The sequence below is a fragment of the Neomonachus schauinslandi genome, chromosome 10 (genome assembly GCF_002201575.2).
Source record: "Neomonachus schauinslandi chromosome 10, ASM220157v2, whole genome shotgun sequence".
NCBI lineage: Eukaryota > Metazoa > Chordata > Mammalia > Carnivora > Phocidae > Neomonachus > Neomonachus schauinslandi.
Window position 1 is genome coordinate 77,670,758 of NC_058412.1, and position 13,932 is coordinate 77,684,689.

The 13,932-nt window shown below is 33.6% G+C and overlaps 1 protein-coding gene and 1 pseudogene across 1 annotated transcript in view; one reads left to right on the forward strand and one right to left on the reverse strand.

Annotated features, from left to right (window-relative positions):
- Nucleotides 1–13,932, reverse strand: part of TSGA10 (testis specific 10) — a 155,235-nt gene that overhangs the window by 119,741 nt on the left and 21,562 nt on the right. Inside the window, exons 3-5 of the mRNA XM_021701183.2 lie at nucleotides 10,389–10,604; nucleotides 1,501–1,566; nucleotides 342–509 (exon numbers count right to left, since the gene is read on the reverse strand). Of these exons, the coding sequence (XP_021556858.1) occupies nucleotides 342–392 (51 nt within the window). The 5' untranslated portion in view covers nucleotides 393–509; nucleotides 1,501–1,566; nucleotides 10,389–10,604. The remainder of the gene's footprint in view (nucleotides 1–341; nucleotides 510–1,500; nucleotides 1,567–10,388; nucleotides 10,605–13,932) is intronic.
- Nucleotides 8,674–8,833, forward strand: LOC123326169 (annotated as a pseudogene).

Here is a 13,932-nt window from a genome sequence, read left to right on the forward strand (position 1 = left end):
AACAGTGCTACTAATAGCAGTACACAATCTCTACTCAAGCAAACATGACCATACAATGAAAGGAAATGATGAAAAAAGTTTTAAAAATCACTTCTCTTTTAAACAGGTTCATCCCAAAGTGGTCCACATTTATCTGATTACCTCCCAACTACTACCAATACCAGGGATAAAGAACTAAATTCAACAGTCCACTGTGCCATCAAAGAGACCTCTGTCTCCCCAATTCTTGGATATACCAACTCATGCCAAATCAAAATGAATTATTTGCATATTAGGTAAATCAAAGAATAAAAGTGTTTGAGCAACAAACTCCACAATATTTGTAAGTTTCCAAAACCTACCCGGGAAGATGGAGATGGGCGTCTTGGACTTTTAGATCTACTTCTGATCATCCTTCTCAAATTTTGAGCTTCACTCTTGTAGTAATCTCTGTCTGCTTCTAAAGTCTTGACAAAGGAATCAAGTCTGGAAGGAGATTTATTTTGTGCTTTTTCAGTCTCTAAAATTATCTTGCCAAGGAGGAAAAAATTAGGTCATTATTTCAAGCTACACTATAGCATCATTTTCTATATGAAAACTGAATAAACAGGATCCTTAAAAATAATAAATTTGGTATTTTAAAAATAATTCATCAATCTCTGGGGCCTTCTTTTTCTAGCATTTCTAAATGTACTATATTTTTATTTAATTAAAAGAACCCCCAAATTTACTCAATAATTTTAAGAAAAAATGGTAAAGAAATTTTGGAAAGGCCAGAAATGTCCACATATCTAGTTATAAGTCCTAGAAATTGAATTAATTTGCTTAGGAAACTTGTATGCTAATATTAAAGCTTCTGTTTATGGCATCTAAGTTTTGTTCAATAATTGTTCAATAAATGAATAAATTAAATGAATGCTGGATATTTTATACTTGTATACACTTTCAAGTACATTCCCAATCACCTTAATGTATTTAGAAGCATTTTTTCTTTTATAATCTTTATTTTACCAATACTTTATTGGGAGAAAACTATAGATATGCTTTCAGAGAGGGTGTTCCAAGTATTTTAAATGATAACATTAAACGGTCTAAAAGGAGTTTTCATTTCACATTGTTAGAAAAAGAAAACTCATTATTCAGAATTAACTTACAACATCTGATTTAATATTTATTACTAAGAGGGATAAAAGTTAATGTGTAAACAAATGCATCTTATATTTTGAGAATTAAATTACTCACAGTCATCATTTTAAATCAAGTAACAGCTAAGGGCAGTAATAAAACCAACCAAAGTTCTCTCCACCTCTAGGAAAGAAAGGCGTAATGATGAAATGGAGTGAGAACAACAATGCTCTTACAGATGGGAAGTGCCCCTGTGCACCAAAGCAGAGTGCTGATTTTAGAAAACAGACATTTTTTATTGTTCACAAAATGCACGAGAGCTAAAACACAACCATTTTTTTGTAGTCTAAGAATAAAAATGATTCCTCAACATACATTTATAAAAAATGTACTTACAGATCTAAGCCTTTTTATTGTATCTTCCAATACTATTATATTATTATGCTGGCAAATGAGTTCAATCTGAAAAACAAGCCAGAAAAATTTATTTAGATTAAAAATTAATTTCTAAATTTATTTATTAATAAATTAAATTTATTTAGATTAAAAATTTATTTCTAAATTTATTTAGATTAAAAATATTTAAACAGATTTAACTAAAAAGAGAACATCAAAAAAGAAAGCCACTTGAAACAACATGTGTTGGCGAGGATGTGGAGTAAAAGGAACCTTTATGCACTGTTGGTGGGAATGCAAACTGATGCAGACACTGTGGAAAACAGTACGGAGGTTCCCCAAAAAATTAAAATTAGACTTACCTTACGATCTAATAATCGCACTACTGGGTATTCACCCCCAAAATACAAAAACACTAATTCAAAGGGATACATGCACCCCTATATTTGTTGCAGCATTATTTACAATAGCCAAATTATGGAAACAGCCCAAGTGTCTATCGATAAGTGAATAGATAAAGATGTGGTTATATATACATACACATACACACACACACACACACACACGCAATGGAATATTATTCAGCCATAAAAAGAATGAAGTTTTGCCATTTGCAACAACACGGATAGAGTTATAAAGTATAATGCTAAGTGAAAAAAGTCAGAGAAAGACAAATACCATATGATCTCACTCATATGTGGAATTTAAGAAACAAAACAAATGAGCAAAGGGAAAAAAAAAAAGAGAGAGACATGTATTACTTTTACAGACATAAAAAACATAATGCTGATTCCACTCTGAAAACAGACTCTTAACCATAGAGAACAAACTGATAGTTACCAGAATGGGGGGTGGGTGAGGTGGATTAAAGAGTACACTTACCATGATGAAAAAAAATTATATTAAAAATTTAAAAAGGGAAGCCACTTAAAAATAAAATCATGTAGTGAATAATTTACAAAAGAAAAGATAATCTACGCTTTCTGTTCACCTACCTTTGGATGGTAAAAGAACATAGGATGAAATATAGCAGTTCCCTTTCCATTAACCCAAGTTTGTTATTAAACAGTAATTGGTTATATTTTACCAAATTACTCCCTACAAATTGCAACAAAATGTTAATACTAATTATAATTCTGAAGATGGTAATAGGGAAGAGATAAAAGAATGAGTAGGATAAAAGTCTTCTCAAATCACCAAAGTCAGAGTGATTGCTTTCTTCTCTGAACTCTTTTAAATAGTTTAGTTCAATCAAACCCATAAAATACTTTTTGTATCAGTTTTAGGATGTTGAACATACCCAGCCTTATAGTATAACTACCTGTAGTCATATAGTTAGTATATGACTAGCCTGTATGTTTCTAGAGGACAGTGACTATGTTTTCATGCAAAGATCTATTTGATATAATCTATGCTATAAATTGGCATATTAGTTTAATAAATTTATTTCTCAATTCATAAACCTCTCCCTCATTATTCTAAACTGTTTCTTGCTATTTTTTATTTATTTATTTATTTATTTATTTGTTTGTTTGTTTGTTTGTTTGTTTGAGAGAGAGAATGAGATAGAGCATGAGAGGGGGGTCAGAGGGAGAAACAGACTCCCTGCCGAGCAGGGAGCCTGATGCGGGACTCGATCCCAGGACTCCAGGATCACGACCTAGCCAAAGGCAGTCGCTTAACCAACTGAGCCACCCAGGCGCCCTGTTTCTTGCTATATTTTAAATTTGACTTTTCTGGAATTATTGCTCCTCATTTGTTCTTTAGACCCAAATTCTTTCTAAGATTTCTCTGGCAGTCATATTTTTTTTGTAGTCTATGAAATATTAAGGGGCAATGGTATGAAACAAAACTTACGTATAGTCTGGATAAGCTTATACAGTTTTGGACAATTTCCAATGCTTTAATTTATACTATTATGTAGACACCAAAAAGAAATGGAGCTGTATTAAATTATGTATAAAGGTGCCCACATTAAATTAGGTATAAAAACACACTGCCAAAAATTTTATCTGACACATTGTTGTAAAAAGGAAATTTATACACACATATCCTAGATACAGATGGAACATAACCAGTAATATGTAAACTGAGGAAGATAAGACTATGTCTAATTACAGCAAGGTGTGATTTTCTTCATTATACTCTTCTATATGAACTGAAATTTTTATGATAAACATGTATTACTTTTACAGACATAAAAAACATAATGCTGATTCCACTCTGAAAAACAAAATTATAACTAGCCCAAATGAAAAGATGCTAACCCAGTGTTTTCATTTATCTGACAAACAATTAATGAGGACCTACTATGCACCTGACATTGTGTTATATGCTGGGGATAGCAGGGAATAAAATAGACAAAAATCTCTGCTTTCCACTTGCACCCCAATGTTTATAGCAGCAATGTCCACAATAGCCAAATTATGGAAAGAGCCCAGATGTCCAACAACAGATGAATGGAGTGGTATATATAATCACAATGGACTATTACTCAGCCATCCAAAAATTGAAATCTTGCCATTTGCAACGACATGGATGGAACTAGAGGGTATTATGCTAAGTGAAATAAGTCAATCAGAGAAAGACAACTGTCTTTTGATTTCACTCATGTGTGGAATTTAAGAAACAAAACAGAGGAGCATAGAGGAAGGGAGGGAAAAATAAAACAAGATGTGATCAGAGAGGGAGAAAAACCATAAGAGACTCTTAACCATAGGAAACAAACTGAGGGTTGCTGGAGGGGAGGGGGGTTGGGGGGATGGGGTAACAGGATGATGGGCATTAAGGAGGGCACATGATGTAATGAGCACTGGGTGTTATATAAAACTGATGTATCACTGAACTCTACCTCTGAAACTAACAATACACTATATGTTAATTAATTGAATTTAAATTAAAAAAAAGAAAACCTCTGCCCTCATGGAACTTATATTCTAGTTGAAAAGAGAAAAACAAAAAGATAAGAGGTAAAATATATATCAGAGAGTTACTGTCTTATTCAAAAAATACATAATGAGCATTCATTTGCATCTGTTCTAGGCAATTGAGATAAAAAAGTGAAAAATAAACAAAGATCCCTACCTCTGGAAACCTTACATTCCAGCTGGGCAGACAATAAAATAAACCTAACAAATAAATTATATAGTCATTAGGGGAAAAAAAGAGCAGAGTTAAGGGAATGTTTATGAAGGAATAGGTTAGAATTTTAAATAGGGTTATCAAATAAGTCCTCATTGAAAGGAGACCTGGAGCAAAGAGAAAGGGGGCGGTCAACCATATAAAAATCTGGAAGAACATTCCAGGCAGAAGATACAGCAAAAGCAAATGCCCTAAGGCAAAAGAAGGTCAGCTAAATTCTGAGGAATGGTAAGGAGTTAGTGTGGCTGGAATAGAGTGTGCGTAGGGAAAAGTAGTTGGAAAGTACTACAGAGAAAAAGCAGGGGAGAAAGAGGGAGAATAAGCATGGGGGGGAGAGGAAGAACTTAAATAGCCTTTACACTTTATCTCTCACATGGTAAATTTTGAAATATTTTTGATTGATGAATCACATACCAATGTAACAATGACAAGAGCTACCAAAGATCCAGTCTAAGAAGAGCCCTTATGTTAATTAAAATATAAATTGTATGAAGAAACTAGTAATAGTAAAATTGTAATTCTGCTTATTTCAAAAATTTATGTTCAATTAGCTGGAAAACACTGTATTATTAAGATAAAAATAATTTTAAAAAACTCAAAATGAGAAGATAAAAGGAGGCATATAATTCTGGTGGTTTTAAAATATGTCCATAAATTTTGGGGTGCCTGGGTGGCTCAGTTGTTAAGCGTCTGCCTTCAGCTCAGGTCATGATCCCAGGGTCCTGGGATTGAGCCCCGCATCGGGCTCCCTGCTCCACGGGAAGCCTGCTTCTCCCTCTCCCACTCCCCCTGCTTGTATTCCCTCTCTCTGTCAAATAAATAAATAAAATCTTTAAAAAATAAAATACGTCCATAAATTTTGATATTCCTTACTTCAAATGATGGAGCTTAATTTCCTTCCCCTTAAGTGTGGCATATACTTAGTAACTCACTTCTAATGAACAGGATGTGATGGTTTGTAACTTCTAAGACTGAATCATAACAGTCATTGCAGATTCCTCCTTTCTGTCTCTCTTGGATGACTGGCTCAGGGGGAAGCAAGCTGACATAAATCTATCAAACAACCTTAGGGGGAGGTGCACCTGTCAAGGAACTAAAGCTTCCCGCCGAAAGCCAACAGTCATCTGAGTATGTTATCTAAAAGCAAACCCGCCAGTACCAGTCAAGCCATGACTACAGACTGGCCATCATCTTGATTACACATTCCTGAAAAACCATGAACCAAAACTACCCAGCTAACTAAGCTATACTTGAAACTATGAGATACAAATGTTTGTCATCCGAGGCCATTAAGGTTTAGGAGTAATCGATTACACAGTAATAGAAAATAAAATAGTAAATATTCAGAACATTTTAATGTCATAAATGATGGAAGTCATTCTGTTGACCTTTAAAAATATGACTATAAGTAAACTCTTCCAAATAAATAAATTTAATATTATCTATCTCAATTCCAGACAAACAGACTTAACCTCAGCTCTACCTCTCTAGAGCATAACCCCAAAGAGTACAGGAATACAAACATTCTTTCTCAACTCTCGAATCAGAAATTCTCTGTTTCAAGGTTCACCCCACAAATCAGACAAGGAATCTCTCCCCAGTAATTGGATACCTAAACTATACACAGTGACATAAGGATGATGACAACATGCGTTGGTGTTCATATCCCCAACACTGGTCATGTATCTTTCTAATCCCCATTCTACCTGTAACACTCACTTACTGAGGTTGGTGATTTCATTTCAGTACATTTAAACAACCCATTTTGCCCCCTCTTTATTTACTATCCAATGTCTTTCCTGCATCAGCAATGCTATCTCTACTCTAGCTTTCCAATTCTCAGATATACCAAACATTCCACATCATATGTGAGATCTATTTCTTAGAAACCCTCTTTTCTGAGCTAGGCAGAATTTCCATCTGTGGGTTTAATATTTTTAGGTTTAGGTAAATCCTAGCTATTTTATTTTAAATGTTTCCTATTCCTTAAATTCTCTTTTTGATAGCAGAGGATTCACCCTGACAGAGTACTCACTCTCTAACACAGACTCAAACAATCCTTTAAAATTAATGACTTCTAAACTGGGCACTCTCTTCAGGGGAATTTGGCCAACTAGGCCTCCAGAGTGGGAAGCAATATAATTTTTAATTTGAAGAAGAAAACAAGAAAGAAAATAAAACATTAACCCAGTGTTCCTTAATTTGATAATTTTTTTTAAAAGATTTTATTTATTTATTTGTCAGAGACAGAAAAAAGGCACAAGCAGGGGGAGTGGCAGGCAGAGGGAGAAGTAGGCTCCCCTCCAAGCAAGGAGCCTGACACAGGACTCGATCCCAGAACCCTGCAATCATGATCTGAGCTGAAGGCAGACACTTAACCAACTGAGCTACCCAAGCATCTTGATAATTTTTATGATTAAGACTGAACTTAATTTAACATTAAACTGTTAATGAAGGATAACTATTCTTAAAGAAACAGTACAAACAGAAGAGCTTATTGAGAAATGTTTAAAATATTCAAGCTACTTTTAAATGTCTTTCAAATACTTTAGTAGCAACCATTACAAAGAAAATAATTCACAAATCATTCTTATCTAATCTCTCAGAGCCTCTTCCAGGTAACACTGTTAAAAAAAGACTGTGTCCTGGGATGCCTGGATGGTGCTATCAGGTGTTGGGACTCTTGGTTTCAGCTCAGGTCCCATGATCTCACAGTCATGAGATCAAGCCCTGCATTGGGCTCCATGCTGAGCAGAGTCGGCTTGGGATTCTCTCTCCCTCTCCCTCTGCCCCTCCCACTTGTGCTGTCTTCTCTCGCTCTAAAATAAATAATCTTAAAAAAAAAAAAAAAGGCTGTGTCCTTACATTAAAGTAAGAAACTTCACATGTTTCAGTATTTCATTACTCAGACTTTTCACTAATTCAGGCTTATTTATCCTTTACACAATTTAAATAAGCAAAATTTCTGCATATAAACAGATACCATCCTACCGTTTATTAACTGGGCTCTTATATTTCAAATTACTTTAACAGATAATGCCTTCAATAACACTTATGTTCTCAGCCTCATCATTTAAGGGCTTTATCATATGCTACTTTGGGTACCTCATATGTGCATGGATATTACCCAAAGTAGCATATGATATGCTCTATTATGTGCTACCAAGAGTACATTAAAATGTTGTTTAAGAAATAACATGGAACAACAATAAGCTTCAGGAAACTACGTTATTACAGACAACTTACTAATCTGGAGATTAATAAAATCAAGACAAAGGAGCACATTCACACATTATCATTTAAAAATTCAATAGGTTGAGGGACACCTGGGTGGCTCAGTTGGTTGAGCATCTGTCTGCCTTCGGCTCAGGTCATGATCCTGGGTTTCTGGGATCGAGTCCCATATCAGGCTCCTTGCTCAGTGGAGAGCCTGCTTCTCCCTCTGCCTGCCACTCCCCCTGCTTACACTCTCACTCTCTCTCTCCCCTCTCTCTCTCTGGCAGATAAATAAAATCTTTTTAAAAAAATTCAATAGGTTAATTTTGGCTTTGAAATACATTGTATCTTGCTTATAAGCCATTAGGCAATAATGAGAAATGAAACTATCTTCATTTTTATAATTGTGTGAAGTTATAATATAACTTCTATCATTTATTACATTAAAATGTTTTGAGTATTTACTATTTTATTTTCTATTCCTAGGTAACAAATTACCCTAAACCTTAATGGCCTCAGATGTCAAACATTTGTATCTCATAGTTTCAAGTACAGCTTAGCTATAAGTCAAAGTTTATAATATGTGAAGTTTCTTACTTTAATGTTCCTAGTTTCTAAATTTCATGGCAGAGTACTAAAAACTCAATCAAGAAATAAAATGTTTATCAAAATATCATAAAGCTACACTAATTAAAATAATGTGATAGCGGCACAGAAAATAGCACATGAATTCATGAAATCAAACAATCCAGACACATATCCATGCACATATGAGAATTTAGTAGTTATTAAAATGGCATTTTAAATCAGTGACTAAGCTTTGCGCAGTGGCAGTATCGTAGCCAATGAGGTTTATCCAAGGCGCGATTATTGCTAATCAAATCAGTGACTAAAGAAAGGACTATCCAACCATACCTCATACTAGAACAAAAATAAATTCCAGAAGAATTAAAACTTTAAAAAATATTAAAAAGTATTAAAAGAAACTGTAGAAAATATTCTTGTAGTTCTTGAGGTGAGAAGATCTTCCTAAAAAAAAAATCAAAACTAGGTGGAGAACAGAGGATTTTTAGGGCAGTGAAATTATTCTGCATGATACTATAATGGTGGATACATTTCATTCTATTTGTCCAAATTCTTAGAATATATAATACCAAGTGTGAACCTTAATGTAAAATATAAACTATGGGCTCTAGGTGATAACGATGAGTCTATGTAGGTTCATCAATTTTAACAAAGGTACCACTGGGTGGGGCATGTTGCTAATAGGGAGACTGTCCATATGCAGGGACAGGAGGTATATGGGAAATCTCTATACCTTCTGCTTAATTTTGCTATAAACCCAAAACTGCTCTAAAAATAAAATCTACTCAAATTTTTAAAAAGGGGGAGAATCTCAAAAAAATAAAAGAATCAAAACTCAGAAGTCAGTAAAGACTGACAAATTTTACTACACAGAAATTTAAGACTTTGATTAAAAAATCTTTTTAAAGTGTGAAATAAATTCTGTGTGTGAAAACAGAAAAAAAGGATGGAAATACATGTATTATCTATTTGTTGGTAGATATTTCTGCAGGAGAGAGATGAATTAGGAAGGGAGAAATATGTCCTATATATAGAACATTCCTGTTTTTCTTCAAAATTTTTATTTAAATTCTTGTTAGTAAACATATAGTGTAATATTGGTTTCAGGAGTAGAATTTAGTGATTCATCACTTACATATAACACCCAGTGCTCATCATAACAAGTGTCCTCCTTAATACCTATCACCCATTTAGCCCATCCCCCACCCACCTCCCTCCATCAACCCTCAGTTTGTTCTCTATCATTAAGAATCTTTTTTTTTTTTTTAAAGATTTTATTTATTTATTTGAGACAGAGAGAATGAGAGAGAGAGAGTACATGAGAGGGGGAGGGTCAGAGGGAGAAGCAGGCTCCCTGCTCGGTGAGGAGCCTGCTTCTCCCTCTAACCCTCCCCGTTCTCATGTACTCTCTCTCTCTCTCTCATTCTCACTCTCTCATAAATAATAAAAATAAATCTTTAAAAAAAAAAAAGATTTCATTCGGTTTGATGGTTGAGCAGTCTTCCATTGTGTGTGTGTGTATATATATATATATAGGCCACATCTACAGAACATTCCTATTGCCTGAAGTTTTTACCATATTACTTAGGCTACATATTACTTAGTAAGTTTTTTGAGCAAAACTTTTTAAAAGAAATAAAATGTGCAATACAATATAATTTAATACTTAGAATAGACATTTAAATTTAATGTCAAAGCAAAAAAACTGTCAAATGATATAAATGTGAATGTCACTTTTTCCATTGCATTTAATAATTGCATGATGTTCAGAGTAGAATTAAAATCCCAATCCTAAAGTAGAAATAAAATCCTAACTAGAATTACTGCAGTGATCGTTTCACAATATATAGAAATACTGAATCATTATGTTGTACACCTTGAGGTAATGTAATGCTATATATCAGTTATAACTCAATAAAAAATTCTATCAGTGGTAAATATAATACCTTTGCTTCTTCAAGTTCTTTGTCAGCGGTATCCACCACAAAATTTTTCTCTTTTTCTAGTTGCTCTGCTAGTTGGTCAATTTTAATCAATTCTTTACAAAGATGCTCATTGTGGCTGGTTAAATCATCTACTTGACTGCTTACCACCTCCTTACTATCCAAGAGTTTCCTAACATATTCTTCCAAGCCATGATTTGTCTGTTTGAGATCTTCAATCTGTTATAATTAGAAAGAAAATAAACATTTTAAAATATTTCCTTTGCTTCCCTCTGAGGAGAACAAGCAAGTGACTGGAATCAGGAAGGGAGGTTTGCTTCCCTGGAAGGAGACCTAAATATATATATATTTTTTCACTTTCTGAATTTTGTACCATGTGAATGTAATACCTATCTTCAAAAAATGTATTAAATGAAAATGTAAAGGTTTATAGCTACGTCTTCCAAGACAATTTACAATTAATAAACTTAATCACTATTGATTTTTAGCCAAAACTATTAGAAAAATAGCCAAATATTTATACCTGCACAAAAGAAACCAGTCTTGAGAGCTTGTTTGGAGGTTCTAGCAGGGGAGAGCAGCCAGTCTTGAAATTAATTTTAATAATTAATATCAATTAGATGTTCTTCAGAATTAAATTTCTAATTATTGTTACCAAAATATGTTAACTCTTTAAAAAAAAGTTTTTTTGAACATATCAATAACTTACTTGACTAAGCTAAATACCAAATCAATCAAGTATTTGCTGACTAATGTGGAGGACCACAGCTTTCCTTCCCAGCCCACTATCAAACCATCAACCAATGAAGAAAAGGGCCTTTTCTATCACAGAGATATCCAAATGCCTTCAAAGGAAAAAAAATACATTAGACCCATTGAAAATGATTATCAGGATATATGGTGAATTATTTAACTAAAATTTCCTTTTTTGCCCTGGCCTCAAGGAATTTTAAAGCCTACCTGCAACCCACCTCTAGCAACTAGCACAGAACCTGTGTGCCATGATCTCCTGTCTGCTGTTCTTGTCCCATGCTTTCATTAAGTTTATTTGCCCCATTCTTATTACCTAAGCTATTTTTATTACTTGTATCTTTTTTAAAACTATAGGATGTGGGATAAACACACATAAACTTCAATTTATCTATCTATATGTCTTTTTATCTTTGTTCATGGCTTCTACAGTGCCACATTTTTGAGCAATAAGAGCACACTAAAAATGTGTGTTAACTTTCCACTGCACCAGGAGAGGTTAAATGCTTTTCCTCTCTGTGCTCCCATAAAGCCTCTTACACAGTTTAATTTTGGTATTTTATAACATACATTATTTGTTTACCTCCCTGTGCCTTCCACTAAATTCTAAGCAACTTTAAAGGCATTGTCTCTAACTTCGGTATTAACACACCTCTTAATTTTGTATCATTTACTATATATTTAGCATAAAATGCTCAAATTATTTTTAAATGAATGAATAAAACAAATAAATTATAAATTAAAACACTCACTCTCCTCATCTCTAACATCAAGCCCTACTTTTACTAAATTCCAATACACAAGTACTTTAGAAGAGGCAGTTTCAAGTGGTAGAAAGGATGTAGGCTTTGGAATTAGGCAGACAGATTCAAGTCCTGTTGTAGTTCTTTACCAGTTACTTAATCCCGACAATTTACCATATTTTCTTGATCCTAAGAGACGCATCTGACTTCAGAAAAAATAAATGGAAGCCTCTTAACTTTCATCTGCTAAATGGAGAGAATACCTACAATTTGCAGGGTTGTAGTCAGGTATAAAAGTACAAGTAAAATTTCTGGCAGATGACAAGTACTCAAAAAGTAGCTTTAAAAAAAAACTTATTTTGAAATAACCGAAGAGTCACAGGAAGTACAAAAGGATCTCCTGGGCCCTTAACCCACTTTCCCCAATAGTTCCATCTTAAATAATTATAGTACAATATCAAACTCAGAGATTGGACATTGGTACAATGTGATCCCATGTATAGACTGCTGTAGTCAGCATCTTGGTAAGATACAGAATTATTCCATCACCACAGATTGCCCTGTTACCCTGTTATAGTCACATCCTCTCCCCTCCCCATCCTTAACTCTTAGCAACCACTAATCTCTATAATTTCGTCTTTTCAGGAATGTTATATAAATAAAATCATGTGGTAAAGATCATAGTATGTGATCTTTTGACATTGTCTTTTTCACTCAGCACAACGCCGTTGAGATCTATCAAAGTTACATGGATCAATTGTTCATTCTTTCTTGTTGCTGAGTAATATTCCATGGTATGGATTATCAGTTTGTTTAGTCATTTACTGATTAAGAGAAATTGTAGTTGTTTCCAGTCCTTATCACAAATAAAGCTGCTATGAACAATCATATACAAATATTTGAGTGGACATAAGTTTTCATTTCTCTGGCATACCCAGGAGTGCCATTGCTAGGCTGTATGATAAATATATATTTAGTTTATAAAGAACTGAACTATTTTTCAGAGTGGTTGTACCATTTCCCATTCCTACCAGGAATGTATGAGTGATCCAGTTTCTCCTCATCTTTGCCAGCACTGGGTATTGTCACTATTTTTAATCTCAACTGTTCTTATAGGTGTACATTATTATTTCATCTCGGTCTTAATTTGCATTTCCCCGACATTTAGAAAGGATAAACATCTTTTTATGTGCTTATCAACATATATCCTTCTATGAAATATCTCTTCATATCTTTTGCTTATTTTCTAATTGGATTGTTCCTTTTTACTGCTGAGTTTTAAGAATTCTTCATGTATCCCACATATGATTCTTCCAGTAGAAATATGGTTTGTAGCTTGTTTTTTCATCCTGTTAAAAGGGTTTTTCACAAAGCAAAAGATTTAAATTTTGATGAAGTCCAAATTATCAATTTTTCTTTTATGAATCATGCTTTTGGTGTCACATCTAAGAACTCTCCACCAAGCCCAAGGTCCTGAAGATTTTCTATATTACCCTAAAAAAGTTCCATAGTTTTATGTTTTACATTTAAATTTATGATCCATTTTTAATTAATTTTTTGTGTAAGGTGTGAGGTTTAGGTCTAGATTCATTTTCTTCCCTAAAAGATATCCAATTGTTTCAACACCATTTGTTGAAAAGACTATCTTTCCTTCTGTCAAAAACCTTTTGGCTTTACTTGTGTAAGGCTATTTCTGGATTCTCTATTCTGTATCATTGATCTGTGTCTATCCCTCTAGTACTACCAAACCATCTTAATTACTGTAGTTATATATTAAGCTTTGAAATCAAAGAGAATGACTCTTCCCACTTTTATTCTTTTCAAAATTGTTTTTGCTGGGGTTTTGATGAGAACTGCATTAAATGTATACTGATTTGGAGAGAACTGACATCTTTACATCTTTACTATGTTGAGGCTTCCAATCCATGAACATGATGTCACTCCATTTGTTTAGACCTTCTTTGATTTCTTTCATTAGCGTTTTGTAGTTTTCAGATTATAAATTCTTACTTACTTTTTTAGATTGACATCTAAGGATTCCATTTTCTATTTGA